Source organism: Eulemur rufifrons, chromosome 20, assembly GCF_041146395.1.
Source record: "Eulemur rufifrons isolate Redbay chromosome 20, OSU_ERuf_1, whole genome shotgun sequence".
Lineage (NCBI taxonomy): Eukaryota > Metazoa > Chordata > Mammalia > Primates > Lemuridae > Eulemur > Eulemur rufifrons.
Window position 1 is genome coordinate 5089635 of NC_091002.1, and position 17912 is coordinate 5107546.

At 53.4% G+C, this 17912-nt stretch overlaps 1 protein-coding gene across 1 annotated transcript in view; it reads right to left on the reverse strand.

Moving 5' to 3' along the window:
• Window positions 1–299: 299 nt before the first annotated feature.
• CPLX1 (complexin 1) overlaps window positions 300–17912 on the reverse strand; it is a 39590-nt gene continuing 21977 nt past the window's right edge. Inside the window, exons 3-4 of the mRNA XM_069495687.1 lie at window positions 5447–5622; window positions 300–511 (exon numbers count right to left, since the gene is read on the reverse strand). Of these exons, the coding sequence (XP_069351788.1) occupies window positions 314–511; window positions 5447–5622 (374 nt within the window). The 3' untranslated portion in view covers window positions 300–313. The remainder of the gene's footprint in view (window positions 512–5446; window positions 5623–17912) is intronic.

Consider the following 17912-nt stretch of genomic DNA (forward strand, 5'->3'; position numbering starts at 1 on the left):
GCAGGAAGGGGCGTTCCGGGCGTGGGCGCCCCAAGCCCCGAGGGCAGAGGAGCACTGGGCCGATCCCGGGCCGCGGCGGCTTCAAGGGTCCCAGCGTCGGGCGCCCTGGGCCCGGTGGGGGTGATGGCGGTGTGGGAGGGGTAGGCGGAGGTTCCCGAGGCGTGGGGGGCGCGGGAAGGACAGACCTAGGGCTATGGCTTATATTTGCGTGGGGGCTGCACTGGGCTCCCGACATCCCTTCGGGGTCTCCGCGGAGGGTCTTATGGGGCGGGCGGGGGCGGGGGCTCCGGGGTCCCGCGGCTGCGGTGCCGCGTTACTTCTTGAATATGTCCTGCAGCGGCCCGGGCAGGTACTTGATCACCGTGTCCAGGATGCTCTCATCCTCCTCCTCCGGCTCGTCCCCGCAGCCCGGCGGGATGGCCTTCTTGGGCCGCGTCAGGCTGCCTTCCGAGTTGGCCTCCATGGCTGCCTGGGCCTCCGCCTCACGCTCCTCCTTCTTCTTGATGCCGTACTGCGGGGGGAGAGGGCAGGGTCGGGGCCTGCACTTCGAGGGCTCCCGCCGAGGGACCCCCCAGCCAACCAGGCACGCCAGCACCGATGCCCCCAGGACTCCGGAAGGAGAAGGGACCCCACCCTGGAGGGGGCCTGAGGGGTGGGAGACCCCACGGAGAATGGGGATGTCTGAGAGCCCACTGACCACGCGTCTCGATGGGGGGAAGTGGAAGAGGGGGGCTCGCATCTTCCTGGGGGGGGAGTCAGTGCTGGGACCCCACCCTGGGCTCCCCCTGTCCCTGGCTGTGGTCCTGCCTTCCAGGATGCCTCCGCCTGGGGCAGGGAGGGGATCCCCTAGTGCGGCCCCTCAACCAAATCCAAACTTCACAGAACAAATCCCTTTAATAAAGGGGTTCTGTAAAATTTGGATTCAGTCAAAAGGCCACACTCAAGGATCCGGAAGGCCACATGTGGCCCCAAGGCCACAGGTTCCCTAGGTCTTCCCGATGTTATTAAGGTAAGGACAGAGATGAGGTCATCCTGGATTTGAGGGCCTCAATCCAGGAGAGCGTCCGTCCTTGTCTGAAACAGAAAGGAACACCCAGACACGGAGAGGGTGGTGTGGAAATGGATTAGCCTGGAGTGGTGTCATGCCCTCCCTTTTGGAGTTACTCTTTGTAACAGTACCATGAACAGGGCCTAAGACCAAGCAAGAGAAAGGGAAACCACGCCTGCAGGTTCTCAATTTACTTAACAGATCACTTGAGTCCCAGTAAATGCCCAGTGGCTTGTCTCTGATTATCTTAAAACATTGGGAGCCTTTGGACAGAGCTTCATTTCTTTAACCAATTACAAATCAAAGAATCTTTAAGCCCACCTATAACCTGTTAGCCCCTCCCCTTTGAGATGGCCTGCCTTTTGGGGCCAAACCAACATACAACTTCCATGTACTGATTTAATCCTGTCGCCAAGAAAGGTGTAAAACCAAACTGTAACATGGCCGCCTGGGACACAGGACCTCTTGAGGCCATTTGGTCCGGTCAGTTGGTCAGACACATTCAGCTCAAAGTAAACCTCTTTAAATTATTTTAGACTTCAGGTTTTTTTCTGCTAACAAACCTCCTGCTGCTTTGGGGCTGGTGGGAACAGGGCGGGGCCGGGCCAGGGGCTGGTGCATCTAGGGGCAGAGGCTCCCCCCAGCCAGGTGCAGGGTCCTGAGCTGCAGATTAAGGGTGGCAGCAGAGCAGAGGTGGGGCACTGGCAGAGGCACGGGGGGGGGGGGGGGGGAGGCATCTAGGAGAGTGTGCCAGCAATTTACAAGACCAGCAAGGACTTCAGAGTCCTACTGAAGAGCACACAAGTGTGGGGTCACCAGCCTTGGGGAGGGGGTGTTTCTGCCAAAGAGGACTCCCCCCCTTGACCCTCTGTTCCCCCATTTCTGGCTTATTTCTTTTCTTCTCACCAGCCCCTCCCAAAAGAAGGTATGGGCTCTGCTCCTGCACCTGGTGCTTAACCTGGGTCTCCAAGGAGGCCCCCCTCCAGATGGGGGGCTACCTGTGTACCCCCTACCCCTCAGGGCAGCCTCAGCAGCTGTCCCCTGCCCTGGGGCTGTGGGTGGCTTCAGGTGTGGGAGAGGCAAGGGTACTTTCAGCCACCATGCTCCCAGCCCACCTGTGACCAGAGTGCCTGGGGGCCCTGGCAAGAGGCCATCGTGGGCTTGCCTCAGGGCCCTCCGGATCGCATCTTAACAGAGCTGGGAGTGCAGGGGCGGGGAGGTGGGGAGATGGCAGGAACATCGGAGCAGGGGTGGGCATGTCACCCAGAGGGCCCTGCTAGCACAGAACCAGAGCACTGACACATCAGCAGGAACAGAGGACCAGGCACCAGCTGGTCAGTCCCCTGTGCCCCACCAGCAAGAAGAGCCAGGTCCTTGTCCTGGGCCATGATGACGGTGTCCCTCCTGGGACAGCCTCACTGGGACAAGCAGCAGCCCCAGGCACGGAAAGGGAGGGAGGAGCATTCGCTCTCTGTCCTGTGGGAGGTGCATGGGCTGTTGAGAGAGATGCCACCAGGAACTGGGTCAAGCCAGAGAAAGCTTCCTCCAGCCAGCGGCACGGGGCGGACGGGTTCTGCAGCAGGAGGGCATCTGTCCACACGGCAGCAACACGTGGGCCGTGGTGAGGACTGCAGGCCTGACCCAGGAGGCCGTGCTCCCAAGGCGTACACTCACAGCAGAGGTGCTCAGGAACGTGTGTGCTCAGGAACATACGTGTCACAGCAGGAACATGCAGTGTGTGGTTGAGCAAAGGGACCTCCTTGACTGGGAAAGTGGCCTCAGGAAGGTGAGGGTCCAGAAAGAGACCTCAGGCCCTGCCACTAATTCATGGGTCACTCTGAGCTTGGCTAGAAGTGCCAGTCACTCCTCTGAAGTTCAAGGTCATTTTGAGGCTCAGGCCACTGTGAGCTAGACCTGAGGGTCAGGGTTACTCTGTCTGGGGCTGAGGGCTCCTGAGCTGGGTGGCTTCCATGTGGTCTGCCTGAGACCCGGTTCTGAGCTTCAGGGACCAACGCCCCGCCACACCGGTGCAGGCGGCCATCAGTCGTGCTGGGCAGCGGCTCTCCAGGAACAACGCCCAAGACAGGACCACAGGAGAAGCTGGGCCACCCTGTGGACCACTAGAAACCACACCCTGTGGTGCTGGCCACTTGGGGGGAGCTCAGGGTGGACCTGACATATAGGAGGAGACACTAAATCCTGAGAACACTGTGCTGTTGAGAAAATACAGTAATGGGTGCTAATCAGTACTGAGAACCAATAATGTGACCAGACAACTAGCCGTCAGCTGTCAGCAGCTCAACGCCTGTTACCAGCAGTGCACACTGGGACAGGGCCTAGAGCAAGCCCCGGAGGCGGGGGAGGGGAGGAGCCTAGTTGGGTTCAGACCTTCCAGCTCCACGCCTGGGCCCCAGACTGAAGGTTCTGGCTCAGCTGCCAATTGTGGGTGGCTGGAGGCATATGCAAATCCGGTGGTGCACTCGCAGACAGGGACCAGTCTCCCCTCCTGGCCTGGACCTACCCAGATGGCCTTACGCTGGGAGGCAGAAGCATGGTGTTTCTCTAGGAACTGTACCCCCTGGAAAAGTCCCAGACTGTAGGCTGCCTGGGGAGCCTGACCCTCAAGAGGACATGTCACCCAGGCCTTTGGTCCCCATCTGCAGACGGACACACAGATGGCTTCCCAGCCCGGCAAGCTCCCAGCCCCCACCCCCTCCCCATGCCTGTCAGTGTCTCCCCTCAGCTCTGCCTGGGGGACTCTGGCTCTCAGCTCGTTCCTCGCTGCTCCCTGTCTCTCTGCCTCTGTTGCTATCTGGGTCTCTGCCTGTCTCTGTCTCTTTGTCTCTCTGTCTCTAGCTGTCTCTGTCTCTGTCTCAGTCTCTTTCTCTCCCTATCTCTCTCTCTCTCTCTCCTTATCTCTGTCTTTCTGTCTCTCTGCCTCTCCCTATCTCTGTCTCTCTCTGTCCTCTGACCCCCACTCTCCCTTCTGCTCCCACCCCAGCCCGAGTTCCTGACACCTGCGTCTCTGGGCACAGCCCACGTAAGTCTGGCTGCTCCGCTGTGGTCTGGTCAATGGAGCATTTTCCTGTCTTCCCCACGGCCCTGCGCCTGGACTCAGACTGAGGCAGGTCGGGTCTGCTGTGGGGAGTGAGGGGGCCGTGAGCTGCTGTCACAGCAGTCATAGGAGCTTTCTGCAGCCCCCCTAGGAGACGCATCCAGTGGCCCATGGTGTGGCTTTGGGGTGCGAGGCCCCCATCCCTATCACGGGTGCTCTGTACCCTCCGTGGTGCATGGAGGAGGGCAGGGGTGGGGGAGGGGCACCGCCAGCCAGGCCTTTGTGGACTCAGAGAGCTGGGTGAGCCCCACCTGTGCGGTCCACTGCCCTCTGTCCACCCTGGGAGGTCCGCTAGAGGCCCACCAGAGCCAGCGCTCCCTGCTCAGCTGACAAAATGGAAACAGCTTCTCCTCCCACTCAGGGTGCCACCAGCAGCAGGGAGGAGCTGGGGGTCTGAGCCTTCCCACCCTGCACCCAGGGCACCTCAGTAGGCCAGGCCAGGGACCAGGCGATCCCCCTGGGGACACCACTCCCCCCCCCCCACCAGACCCCTGTGGCTCCACCCTCAGAGCCAGGCACCTGCCTCGGCAGTGCCCAGAACCCCGCCCCACACCTCCATCTGCCCACGGTCCTACCCTCGCCCACCCGAGGCCCCGTCTCCTGCCAGTCCCAGCCAGCCCGGCCCCCTGCAGGTGCCCATGGACCAGGCCGGAGCAGTTGCCCCGACTGCCTCCCCGGCCCCGACCTGGCCACTGGAGGGACAGACTTGTGGCTGTCACTGTGCTGGGCGCCTGGGCCCTGCTGCACGCTCAGCCTCTCACTGGGCTCCTGCTCTGGGCCTTGGTGTCCCCGTCTGCCGGGCATGGTGCTCTCTGGCTGCCCCACTACCAAGGGAAGCGGGAGCTGCCCCGTGGCCAGCTGGGTGCCCCCGCCCTGTGCATCCCAGGAGGTATGAGGCCCCTCCCTGCGGGACGTCCCCACCCCAAGCCTCAGGCGTGTCTCCTGGCCAGGTGGTTGTGGCCTGGCCCCACCTCTTCCTGCAAGGCCTCCCCTTGGAGTCCGGGGCCCAGAGACCCCATGGGGACTGGCCAGCCTGCCATGAGGGGCAGGAAGGCCCCACAGAGTGAACCCCTGATCCAGATGTGGACACCGGGGGTCACTCCACTGTCCTGCCTTCCCCACATCTGGCCCCCTCCCCAAAGCTCCAAGGGTATGTTCTGAGACCCTGATGGAGGGCCCTGCCCTCTCCCCGGGACCCCCTCCACTCTAGGTGGGGTCCGGGGCCCCACTGAGCTGTCTTCCTGGCAGGTGAGGCTCCCACAGTGCCCAGCCCTGGTGCCCACCTTGTCGCGGATGCCCTGCCGCATGACCTCTCGCTCCGCCTCCATCTTGGCGTACTTGGCTTTGCGCTCCTCCTCCTCCTGGCGCAGGGCCTCCTGGCGCTCCTCTTCCTTCTTGGCCGCATCTGGGTCCTTCTCCTCGTCACCCCCGAGCATCTTCCCCATGTCCTTGGTGGCCCCTGGGACAGAAAGGCAGCAAGTCAGGCAGCCCCGTTCAGACACCGTGTCCAGGGCCGGGCTGGCCTCCCAGCCGCTCCCTGACCCTTCAGCCGCTCGCCTGGGGTCTGGTGCTGTCCAGCCCTTCAAGGCAAGGGGCGCTCCGTGTGGGAGGGGTGCAAGTGCAGATGTGCTGATTTGCAAGAGGGGGGGTTGTGTGCTCCGTCCACATCCATGTGTGGCTGTGTCTATACGTGTGGCTGTGTGTGTTCATGCATGCATGTGTGGCTGTGTTGTGGTGGTGTGTTTATTTGTGTAATATGTACTCGTGGCTGTGTGTGTGCGTGTGTGTGTGTGTGCTTGTCTGTATGAGTTCCTGGGGGGCTGGTGTGTGTCTTCTCTGAGTCCTGTGTCCAGCAGAGGCGGTGGAAGAATGGCCGAGGAGCAGGGCCGGGCCAGGTGTCCAGGGGGCAAGGCCTCCAGCTCTGACTGCCAGGACGAATGCTGGTGCAGGGCCTGGCAGTGGCTTTGGCCCGGGCTGCAGGTGGCTGCCTGCTGCTGGCACCGAGGCCCTAATTTCTCCGCTGTGCAAGCCACCACTTTTCTCATGAGCTCCTGAATCACAGGCCCCACAAACACCTCCCTGAACGCCTCTGTGACTCGGCCCACAGGACAGAGACATGTAATTACAGCCTCTGAACACGGCAGGCACCATGGTGAGCCCTGGTCCTTCAGCGACTCCAAGGAGCAGAGTAGCCTCTGCTGCGCCCAGACGCACAGCAGTCACTAGGGAGGTGGCCCAGCAGGTCAGCCAGTCTCAGCCAGGAGTGGCCAGCCCCAGGGCTGCTGGGTGTCAGGGGCTGGCTGGTCTGTTCACACACCATGGCCGGCAGGAGCAAAGCCAGTCATCCCTGTCACCTCTGCACGGGTGGACTGGGACTGGCCTCATTTGTGAGGGGACTGCAGCCACAGGGCTGCCCCATGTTGGCCACTCTCCTCCCAGGAGGGCAGACAGGGACCAGTGACCACCATCCCCGTCTGAGCTCTGGCCTTGCCACCAGACCTCCTGAGGACTGCCCGGTGGTCAGGCAGAAATGAGTGGGCAGGGCTGGCACTTGCCGCTGTGGCCAGATGTGACCCCCCGGCCCCTCTCTCTGACTGCAGCAAGTCCGTGCTCTGGTTCTACAGTGTCGTGTCCCCAGCGCTCCTGACACCGCCCTCACATCAGCACTCCGGTACCGAAAGGTCCTTGGGATACGGAACCTAGGAAGTGCCCTTTCCTGCAGATGTCTGTGCCACAGGCTGCCTCTGCCGCCTGCTCAGAGTGACCGCTGTCTCCTGCGGGCAGAGGGAAGGCCATGAGCTGTCGGTGGGAACAGCTTTTTGGTTGTGTGCTCTGGACTGAAAACTACATGTCCTCAGGCTGGGCCACGCCTACGACACATCAGCCTCCCCACCCCAGTCTGCTCCCCGCACCCGATATTCTGGCTGCCCGAAACTCTATCACAGGTGGTGGGGTGTGGGGGACCAAGGCTATCTTGTTGCCCTTGTCACTGTGGGGACAGGGAGCCTATGACGGGTACTTGGCCTATGGCATGGATCTGGACAATAACTAGATAGAAAACTAAAGGCCTTGCGGTCAGTTTTCAGTCATATCTGCGAAATTTGCAAAGGAGATTTTATGCCAGTAACTCAAGGGAAACTGGGTCATAGAGTAGAGTTGCCTCTGGATTCCAACGGTTCGCCCAGATAATCAGACCGGACTCTCTCTGCCTCCCGTGCTGCGTCTCTGGCACGTGTGTGGGGAGGCAAGGACAAAACCCCATGGTCTCTACTGCTCTTACTCCCGCAGGGACAAGCTCTTTCACACCAAAGTGAGAGCGATCCCTCCTGGAAAGTACTGGCCTCTTAAAGTGGAGGTGGGTGGACCTGGTCTCCCAGCCCCTCCTCGCTCCTGAGAGGAAAGGTTCGAGGTAGGGCTGGAGGGGCTGCCTGCCTCAGTGGGCCAGTCCCTAGCCCGCCCCTCCAGGGGCACACAGGCCTAGGATTGAAGCAGGCACTTACTGGGCACCGGCTGTGTGTTGAGGGGTGAGCCCTGCTGCACGGTGCCTGCTGGGGGTTGCCCTGGGCCGCTCCCTGAGTGTCAGTGCCCCGACTCGAGCCCTGGCCTGGTCCACTTGGCCAAAGGGGCTGCAGGAAGGCCCCCTTTTAAGGACGGAGGAGTTAGTCCTGCTGTTGGGGACAGCTCTGGGAGGCCGGATGACCTCTCCGAGCCAGGGGAGCAGGCTGCAAAGCCACTCTGTGTCAGAGGGGACCTGCTCTGGGGGTGCCCGCAGCACGACCTCGAGAGTGCCACAGCAGCAACCCATGCACCTCCCATTACTGCACGAACCGCTTCCACAACCGCTGCCAAAAGTTGAGAATTAGGCGCCGCCAGGACGGCAGCAGAAACTGCAGGCAGCTTGTTCCTGGCACAGAATCCCAATGTGCCATTTGCTCTCCTGGCACCGATGCTGCAGCAGACGCTGGTGCAGCCCGGCGGTCCCGAGTGCTGCTGCGGGGCGGGAGTGGGGCCTGGGGTCCTCGACCCATGCCACCTGCCCAGTGCCCCTCACCCCACAGAGGCGAGCCTGGCCCATGCACAGACAGGAGCCTCTGAACCCCTGGTGCGTGGGCTGCAGTTCGTGCAGGTCCTCGGTCCACCCACAGCCCCTGGGAAGGTGCTGGACATCACCCAGTGACGGCACCGGCACTCCCACACGGGGCCCAGGTTGGCACACCCTACCAGCCTCGGCCCTCGCACACACCCCACCCCACGTCTCCAGCTGTAGGACTCAGGGTGGAATCCGAGGTGGGGCTGCAGCCCCAGGCCTCCCACGCCCTTCCCTGCGCCCCAGTGCCTGCCCTGTGAGAAGTGCGGTTGGTGCCCACAGGGCTGGCAACCCTCCAGTGCCCAGGCAGGCTTGGAGCAAGACAAGGTGAGAGTGGACCCCATACCTGGGGGGGTGCAGAAACCCAACCACAGCAAGTGACGGCCCTCACCAGCACCCACCGTTCCCAAGTGAGGGGTTGCAGCGCCTGGTGCAAGCGAGGCCAAGACCAGACTCAGCCGCCCTGGGGGCTGCCAGGCCCACCCTGGACGAACAGGGCCCTTTGCCGCCCTCAGAGCTGTCCATCCCCTTCTGTCCCCCAACCCCCACCCCCAGTCCTCCTCCTGCTAGCACCCCGCTCTGGGAAAAGTGCGCTGGCAGAGCTGAGGCCTGGGAACAGGACATGCGCTCAGGCCTCGACGTACCCATCTGGGCCCGTGCCCTCGGGAACCTGTGCACCCACATTCTTCCCGAGGAAGCCCAGTTCCCAGAGCTCTGCCGGACTGGCTCCCACACCCCAGTGTCTTCCTGGGTAGGTTTTGGGGGACTCCTTATGTACAGTAGCCATCCCTGGTCGAAGCCCTACTCAGTGTCTGCTTACAGTGTGAGGATGCACTTACAACGGGTGCATTTATTACACATTACACGTAATTATGGGGTTTTTTCTTTTCTTCTTTTTTCAGATAAAGTCTCACTCTGTTGCCCAGCCTGGAGTGCAGTGGTGTCATCATAGCTCACAGCAACCTCAAACTTCTGGCTCAAGTGATCCTCCTGCCTCAGCCTCCTGGGTAGCTGGGACTACCTGTGTGCCATCGTGCCTGGATAATTTTGTTTTTCTTTTCTTTTTTCTTTTACTTTTTTTTTTGAGACAGAGTCTCACTCTGTTGCCTGGGCTAGATTGCTGTGGCGTCTGCTTAGCTCACAGTAACCTCAAACTCCTGGGCTCAAGCGATCCCTCTGCCTCAGCCTCCCGAGTAGCTGGGACTACAGGCATGTGCCACCATGCCCGGCTAATTTTTTCTCTCTATATTTTTTTTACCTGTCCAAATCATTTCTATTTTTAGTAGAGACGGGGTCTCGCTCTTGCTCAGGCTGGTCTTGAACTCCTGACCTCTAGTGATCCTCCCGCCTCGGCCTCCAAGAGTGCTAGGATAATTTTGTTTTATTATTACTATTTTTTGTAGAGACGGGGTCTTGCTATTGCCCACACTGGTCTCGAACTCCTGAGCTGAAGTGATCCTCCCACCTCGGCTCCCAGAGTGCTAGGATGACAGGTGTGAGCCATCGTGCCAGGCCTATATTTATTTTTTAAATAAATATTTTAAATAATACATAAGTTAAAGTTGATTTTTTAACTTTATTTTGAAATAACTTTAGACTTATAGAAGAGTCACAAAAATCCTACACAGGGCTGGTGCATGCCCGGGACAGCTGCAGCAAGCCGGCCTCTCACCCGCCACAGCACTCACCAAGGCCAAAGCCTGGACGTCGTGCTCATCCTCACCCGACTGCAACTCCATTTGGAAGACACCACTTTTCCACGAATGTCTTTTTCTGTTCCAAGATACTAAGTTGGGACTCCAGGCGGTGCCACGATGCCTGGCTAATTTTTCTGTTTTTAGTAGAGACGGGGTCTTGCTCTTGCTCAGGCTGGTCTCGAACTCCTGAGCTCAAGCAATCCTCCTGCCTCAGTGCTGGGATTACAGGCGTGAGCCACAGCGCCTGGCCCTAAAGTCAATTTTTAAAAAGTGAATAATATTTTTAAACTTTAAATATAACCATGTTAAAGCCAAGGTGGGAGGATCACTTGAGGTCAGGAGTTCAAGACCAGCCTGAGCAAGAATGAGACCCCGTCTCTACTAAAAATAGAAAAATCCAGCCGGGTGTGGTGGCATGAGTCTGTAGTCCCAGCTGCTGGGAGGCTGAGCCATGAGGATTGCTTGAGCCCAGGAAGTGGAGGCTGCAGTGAACTATCATGACGCCACTGCACTCTAGCCCCGGTGACAGAGCAAGACCCTGGCCGGGCGCGGTGGCTCATGCCTGTAATCCTAGCTCTCTGGGAGGCCGAGGTGGGCGGATCGTTTGAGCTCAGGAGTTCGAGACCAGCCTGAGCAAGAGCGAGACCCCATCTCTACTAAAAATAGAAAGAAATTATATGGACAGCTAAAAATATATATAGAAAAAATTAGCTGGGCATGGTGGTGCATGCCTGTAGTCCCAGCTACTTGGGAGGCTGAGACAGGAGGATCGCTTGAGCCCAGGAGTTTGAGGTTGCTGTGAGCTAGGCTGACGCCACGGCATTCACTCTAGCCCGGGCAACAGAGTGAGACTCTGTCTCAAAAAAAAAAAGAGCAAGACCCTGACTCAATAAATAAATAAATAAAACTATGTGAAAAGTTATAAAATTTAATGAGAAGTTAAATAACCTAAATAAGAAAGACACTTTGTCATATGACTGGGCTGGAAAACTCCATAACATAAAGATGTCTGTTCTCCCCAAACTCCCAAGAGTTAAAAAGAAAATTTTGTGAGATTTGACAAGCTACGAGTGTTGCAAATAGAAATGCAAAAGGCCAGTTACCAGGACAGACACCTGAAGGACGAACACGGAGGAGGGTAGGACCTACCAGATACCAAGACAGGGTGGCGCTGGTGCAAGGGGAAGACAAGACACGGAGCAAAGGCCATCACAGACCAAAGACCGGTGTGGACACAGGACTCCGACCAGAGGCAGAGGTGGAGCCTCAGGACCCTGGAGAAGGAACTGATTTCCCCAAATGGGATGGGATAATTGATGGAAAAGAGTGACGTTGAACCCCACGCGACACCACAGACAAATCCTTGTTGGTTGTGGATCTGAACATGAACCCAAATCAACACGGGCAAATTTAAAATAGCCCTCACCACCTTCCACCCCATCACCAGCTTTATTTTCCTACATAGCATGTGCCATTGCCTGAAATGGAACTACCTGTTTGTGTATTTGCTTTTTTATTGCCAGTCTCTGCTAATAGGAAGTAAGTTCCGTGGGAGAAGGCATGCCGGCCAGCTCACACCTGTGCCCTAGCACCTAGAACAGTGCCTGGCACACAGTAGGTGCTCAACAAATATTAGATAACGAATTTAAAAATGTAAGAGCTATTTATCATGTGCTCAGCCACAAACCAACCTTAACAAACCCTATAACTAACATGATAGTCCATGGGGAAATGGAAGCGCTTCCCATAGGCTCAGGAACAATACTCGTTCTCATTGCTCCTGTTCCCCTTTCTACCAGAGGACCCAGCCACTGCACTAAGGCAAGAAAAACAAAAGGAATGAAGGTTGATAAAGAGGAAGTAAAACTGTCTTTTTTTTTTTTTTTTTTTTTTGAGACAGAGTCTCGCTTTGTTGCCCGGGCTAGAGTGAGTGCCGTGGCGTCAGCCTAGCTCACAGCAACCTCAAACTCCTGGGCTTAAGCGATCCTACTGCCTCAGCCTCCCGAGTAGCTGGGACTACAGGCATGAGCCACCATGCCCGGCTAATTTGTAAAACTGTCTTTATGAACAAATGACAGGATCCTCTGTGTAGAAAATCCCAAAGAATCTGCGAAACTATTACTACAACCAATAAGTGAATTTAGCAAGGTTACAAGATATGCGATTAATAAACAACAAGCAAATGGCTTTTTATATACTAGCAACAAACAATTGGAAAGTGAAGTTTAAAAACAAATCTGTTAGCAATATTGCCAAAAACATAAAATAACCTACAACAATATTTTTAAAGATCACTAAAAACTACAGAATAGCTGGAAGAAATTAAAGAATACCGAAATAAATATAGAGATATACCACATTCATGAACTCAATACTATTACAAGGTTAGTTTTCCCGGATTGCTCTGCAGATTCAAGGCAATCCCAAGCAAATACAAGGTGATGTTTTTGGAAAAATTTATCAAGTGATCCTAAAATTTGTATGAATACGGCAAAAGACCTAGAATAGAGTAAACAATTTTGCAAAAGGAGAAAAACTTTGGAGGACTTATACCTGAATTTACTTACGGTAACTGAGGCAGTATGGTATAAACAAAAGAATAGAGAGATCAGTGGAACACAACAGGAAATCCAGAACCCACACGTGTATGGTCCATGGATTTTGACAAAGCTGCCAAGGAAATCCAATGAGGAAAGGATTGTCCTTTCATAATGGCACCGGATCAATGAGATATCCACGTGTACAATAAACAAACATGTAAATGTCTTCCCTTACCTCACACCCTGTACAAACATGAACTCAAGATCAATCATAGACCCAAATACAAAAGCTAAAGTTATAAAACTTCCAGAAGAAACATAAGAGAAAACTCTGTGTGACTTTGGCTTAGGGAAAGATTTCTTGGCCGGGCGCGGTGGCTCACGCCTGTAATCCTAGCACTCTGGGAGGCCGAGGTGGGCGGATCGTTTGAGCTCAGGAGTTCGAGACCAGCCTGAGCAAGTTCGAGACCAGCCTGAGCAAGAGCGAGACCCCATCTCTACTAAAAATAGAAAGAAATTATATGGACAGCTAAAAATATATATAGAAAAAATTAGCCGGGCATGGTGGTGCATGCCTGTAGTCCCAGCTACTCGGGAGGCTGAGGCAGGAGGATCGCTTGAGCTCAGGAGTTTGAGGTTGCTGTGAGCTAGGCTGACGCCACGGCACTCACTCTAGCCTGGGCAACAGAGTGAGACTCTGTATCAAAAAAAAAAAAAAAAAAAAAAAAAAATTTCTTATATAGGTGACAGCATGAATCTTAAAAGAAAAAATTTATAACTTGGACTTCATCAACATTAAAAACTTCAAGACCCTGTTTAAAAAAGTAAAAAGGCAAGACACAGACTGAGAGAATTTATTTGCAAACCACATATTTGATAAAGGTCTTATTTCCAGAATGTGTAAAGAACTCTTATGACTCAGTAACAAGAACACAAGCAACCTGATTTTAAAAATGGACAAAAGACTTGAACAGATATTTCACCAAAGAAGAGCTACAGATGGCAAATAAATACTGTCATATGTCACTGTTTTGGTCAATGACAGACTGTGTATATGATGGTGGTCCCATAAGACTATGACAGAGCTGAAAAATTCCCAGCGCCTAGTGACATCCTAGCCACTGGAAGGTTGTCCTGCAACATATTATTACCTTTTCTGTGTTCAGATATATTTAGATACCCAAATACTTACAACCGCCTGCAGCATTCAGCACCATAACACACTGTGCAGGTGTGTAGCCAAGGAGCAACAGGCTCTACCACATAGCCCAGGTGTGTAGCAGGCCGTCCCACCTAGGTGCGTGAGAGTATGCCCTATGACGTTTGCACAATGACGAAGTCGCCCAGTGGCACACTTCTCAGATCATATCCCCATTGTTTTTTTTTTTTTTTTTTTTTTGAGACAGAGTCTCGCTCTGTTGCCCGGGCTAGAGTGAGTGCCGTGGCGTCAGTCTAGCTCACAGCAACCTCAAACTCCTGGGCTTAAGCGATCCTACTGCCTCAGCCTCCCGAGTAGCTGGGACTACAGGCATGCGCCACCATGCCCGGCTAATTTTTTGTATATATATATTTTAGTTGTCCATATAATTTCTTTCTATTTTTAGTAGAGACGGGGTCTCACTCTTGCTCAGGCTGGCATATCCCCATTGTTGAGTGACACATGCCTGCACGTGAAAAGATATCCTTGGCTATTACAAATACAGCTGATCAACATGATTAGTCATAAGGGAATTCAAATCACAAAGAGAGACCGCTGCAGACCTGCTCACATGTCTAGGATTAAAAAGATTGACCATACTAAGTGTTGTTGAGAGGAACTGACTCTCATACACTGCTCGTAGGAATGTAAATGGCACAGCCACTTGGAAAATCAGTTGAGCAGTTTCTTTTCTTTTTTAGAAATAGCAGAGAAACAGCTCTGTCGCTCACACTGGAGTGCAGTGGTGTGGACCTCGAACTCCTGGGCACAAGCGATCCTCCCACCTTGTCTCCCAAAGTGCTGGGATTACGGGCGCATGCCACCATATTTGGCCAGCAGTTCCTTATAAAATTAAATACACCTACCATACGATCCAGAAATTCCACTCCTAGATATTTACCCAAGAGAAATGAAAACTTAAATTCACACAAAGAAAGGAACAGGAATGTTCACAACAGTTTTATTTGTAATAGCCAAAAACTGGAACCGACTCAAATATCTATCAATGGGTGAATGAACAAATAAAACGTGGTACATCCACACAAAGGAACACTTTTATGACTTAGCAATAAAAAAGAGAACTGTGGATATAACATGGAAGAATCTCAAAATATTTATGCTGGGTGAAAAAAGCCAGACACAAAGCATATTATTTCATTTATGTAAAAGAAAGTGCAAACTAATCAGTACTGGCAGAGAAGATCAGGATTGCCGGGTCGGGTGGAGGGAGGACAGACTTTGAGGGCGACAACCACAGCCACGGTGCGAACTCATCGGCAAGTGCCCTTTCGTGGGCAGCGCAGAGAGAACTAAACTGCACCACAACCACCTTGGTCTAAGGCCCTAACAAATGAAAAACTAGAGATACCAGAGGCCATCTTCCATGACCATAGTCTAATCAAGTTATAAATACTAGAAACATAACCAAACCCATAACTATAGAAGCTCAAATTTTAGAAACATGTACCCAATTAACCCTTCAATTGAAGGGGAAATAAAAACTTCAGAAAACTCTAGAAAGCAGTGAAAAATAAACATTATATGTCTAAACTTAGGGTCCATGACTAAACTGTTTTGGGAGGAAAAATTATAGCCTTTCATTTTCAAGAAGAGAAGTATGGGAACTTTATTATCACCTTAAGAAACGTGAAAGAAACCAAAATAACCCCACATAAGAGGAGAAGAGAGAATTAACAGGAGAAAAGTGCAACTGAAGTGGAACAGGCCGTAGTGAGTGGCTCATGTACTCACACTGAAGTCACGAGCACAACACGTGGCTGCCGCGGTCATTCCACATGGTTCGGGAGGTCCTGCTGAATTTCATACAACAGCAAAATACGGTCACGCACCATGTAACAAAGCTCTGGCCAAGGACAGACTGTGTATGATGGTAGTCCCGTAAGATTAGAGTGCTGTGTTTCACTGCCCCTGGCCTGTTTAGACGTGTTCAGATACACGGATACCACTGTGCTACGACTGCCCGCAGCATCCGCCGCAGGAACACTGCGCAGGTCACGGCCCGGGAGCTGCAGGCCACACCTAGAGCCTGGGTGTTCCACCCGGGCCTGTGTAAGTGCGGCCCACAGTGATTGATGAAATCGCCCCGTGGCACATTTCTCAGAAGGCATGCCTGCCGTTGACCGACTGAGGACTGTCGTGCGTATCGTACCATGACAGAAGACTTCGCTGATGACAGGATCCTGTACCTACAAAACTGAAGACATTCCAGTGACAGCCCAGCAGCACCCATTACAGAATGTGGTAGGAGGCCGATACAATACTTACGCCTAACAAGTAATAGTTTTGTCCCCTGCTATCAATGACAAGCTAGAAACAGAGATGAGGACCATATTCCATTTACATTAACACATTAACTGCCATGTGAGTTGTATTTAATTCACGCTAGTTTTGAGCCCGGGGCCTTGTAAAGATGAAAACTCACACATCTCTTCACCTTTGGAGCCCCGTGAACTATTTTTCCAGTTGCATATAACTCACACACAGAAAACAATAAAAAATAGCAAATTTTTCATTAAATTAGAAAGGATCATTTTGTTTTTGAAGTTTTTATTTTATTTTCATAACAAAACACCATGGCCCCAAGGAAAAATGTTTTTTTCTAATGTGGCAGTCAATATGTTAATTATGAAAGTATGAACTACTTAGGAATAAATTTCACAAAGAATTCCATGGAAACTAGATGAAGAAACTACCACCTATTTAAATTTTATGGTTTTGGAAAGACACATCAGATTCTTGGTGGGCAGGCTTAATATCATAAGATGTCAGTTACACCAAAATTAATGTGTAATTGTATGTAATCTGGATTGCACCCCCAATTTAAACTCCAAAAAATTTTTCGGGGGAGGGGGTTGGATAAAATTAAGGTGTACATAGCAGAATAAATGTCAGAGAAGATTCAATCCAAGTGCCACAACGGAGTGAAAAGGCACCCCTTGCTGGGGTCCAGAAATGTCAGTGTGGTAAGAGTGACAGCTCTAGAGACTTTTCTATTTTTTCCCAGAGTCTGCTCGGTAGCCCGGGTAGAGTGCCGTGGCGTCATCACAGCTCACAGCAACCTCAAACTCCTGGGCTCAAGTGAACCTCCTTCCTCAGCCTCCCAAGTTACTGGGACTACAGGCATGTGCCCAGCTGTACGCCCAGCTAATTTTTCTATTTTTAGTAGAGACGGGGGTCTCAATTTTGCTCAGGCTAGTCTCGAACTCCCGGCCTCAAGCAATCCTCCTGCCTTGGCCTCCCGGAGTGCTAGGATTATAGGCATGAGCTACCGCGCCTGGCCTCTGGAGACCTTTTAAGTGTGATGATGTATTGCTAGGAAGGCATGAGGAAGGTGTGCGCTGAGATTGTGGGGGAAAGGCGAAGTTTCAGAAAGCAATCTGACATTATTAAGCACAGTAGAGTCCATCCACCCTCGACACCCAGCCGTCTTGCTCCTGGACAGCTGTCCCATTAAAGCAAATGCTCCTCTGCAGGAACGTGTGCTCACACGTGTCCATGCACCCCATGTGTTCCAGCTGCGGCCCTAGCAGATGGCTGAGGTGAGGTGACACCCCAGACACATGGCCACACAGCCACGCTGCCTCCATGGCACATGTGTCCATGGCAGAGAACTTTCGGTGGCCGGATGGACGGAGGGGCTGACGCGGTGTGCCAGAGGAAAGCCACATGCAGACAGGTGCTTCACAGATCTCATTTTTGGAAAGCAAGGAGAAAAAAAGTATGAACATACCTATGTTTTTATAATTATCTAAAGACAGAAAAAGGATTGGAGGATCACATGCCAGGTTGGGACGAAACCCAAACCTTGCAGAAAACAGCACATGCTCTTTTTGAGCTCTCATGGATGCTCACACGGATAGAATGTTCGTCCACACCGCAGTGAGATGCCACCTCACACCATCAGAATGGCTATTACTAAAACCAGAAAGTAACAAGTGTTGGCAAAGACGTGAAGAAATTGGAACCCTTGTGCCTTGACGGTGGGAATGGAAGACGCTGCAGCTGCTGTGGAAAACAGTCTGGCAGTTTCTCGAAAAATTAAACATAGAATTACCATATGATCCAGCAATTCCATTTCTGGGTTACCTAAGAGATTGAAAGCGGGGACTCCAACAGATGCCCGTGCACCGTGTCCATACCAGCATTATTCCCAATAACTAAAAGGTGGCAACAACCCAAATGTCCACTGTCAGCTTTGTGGATAAA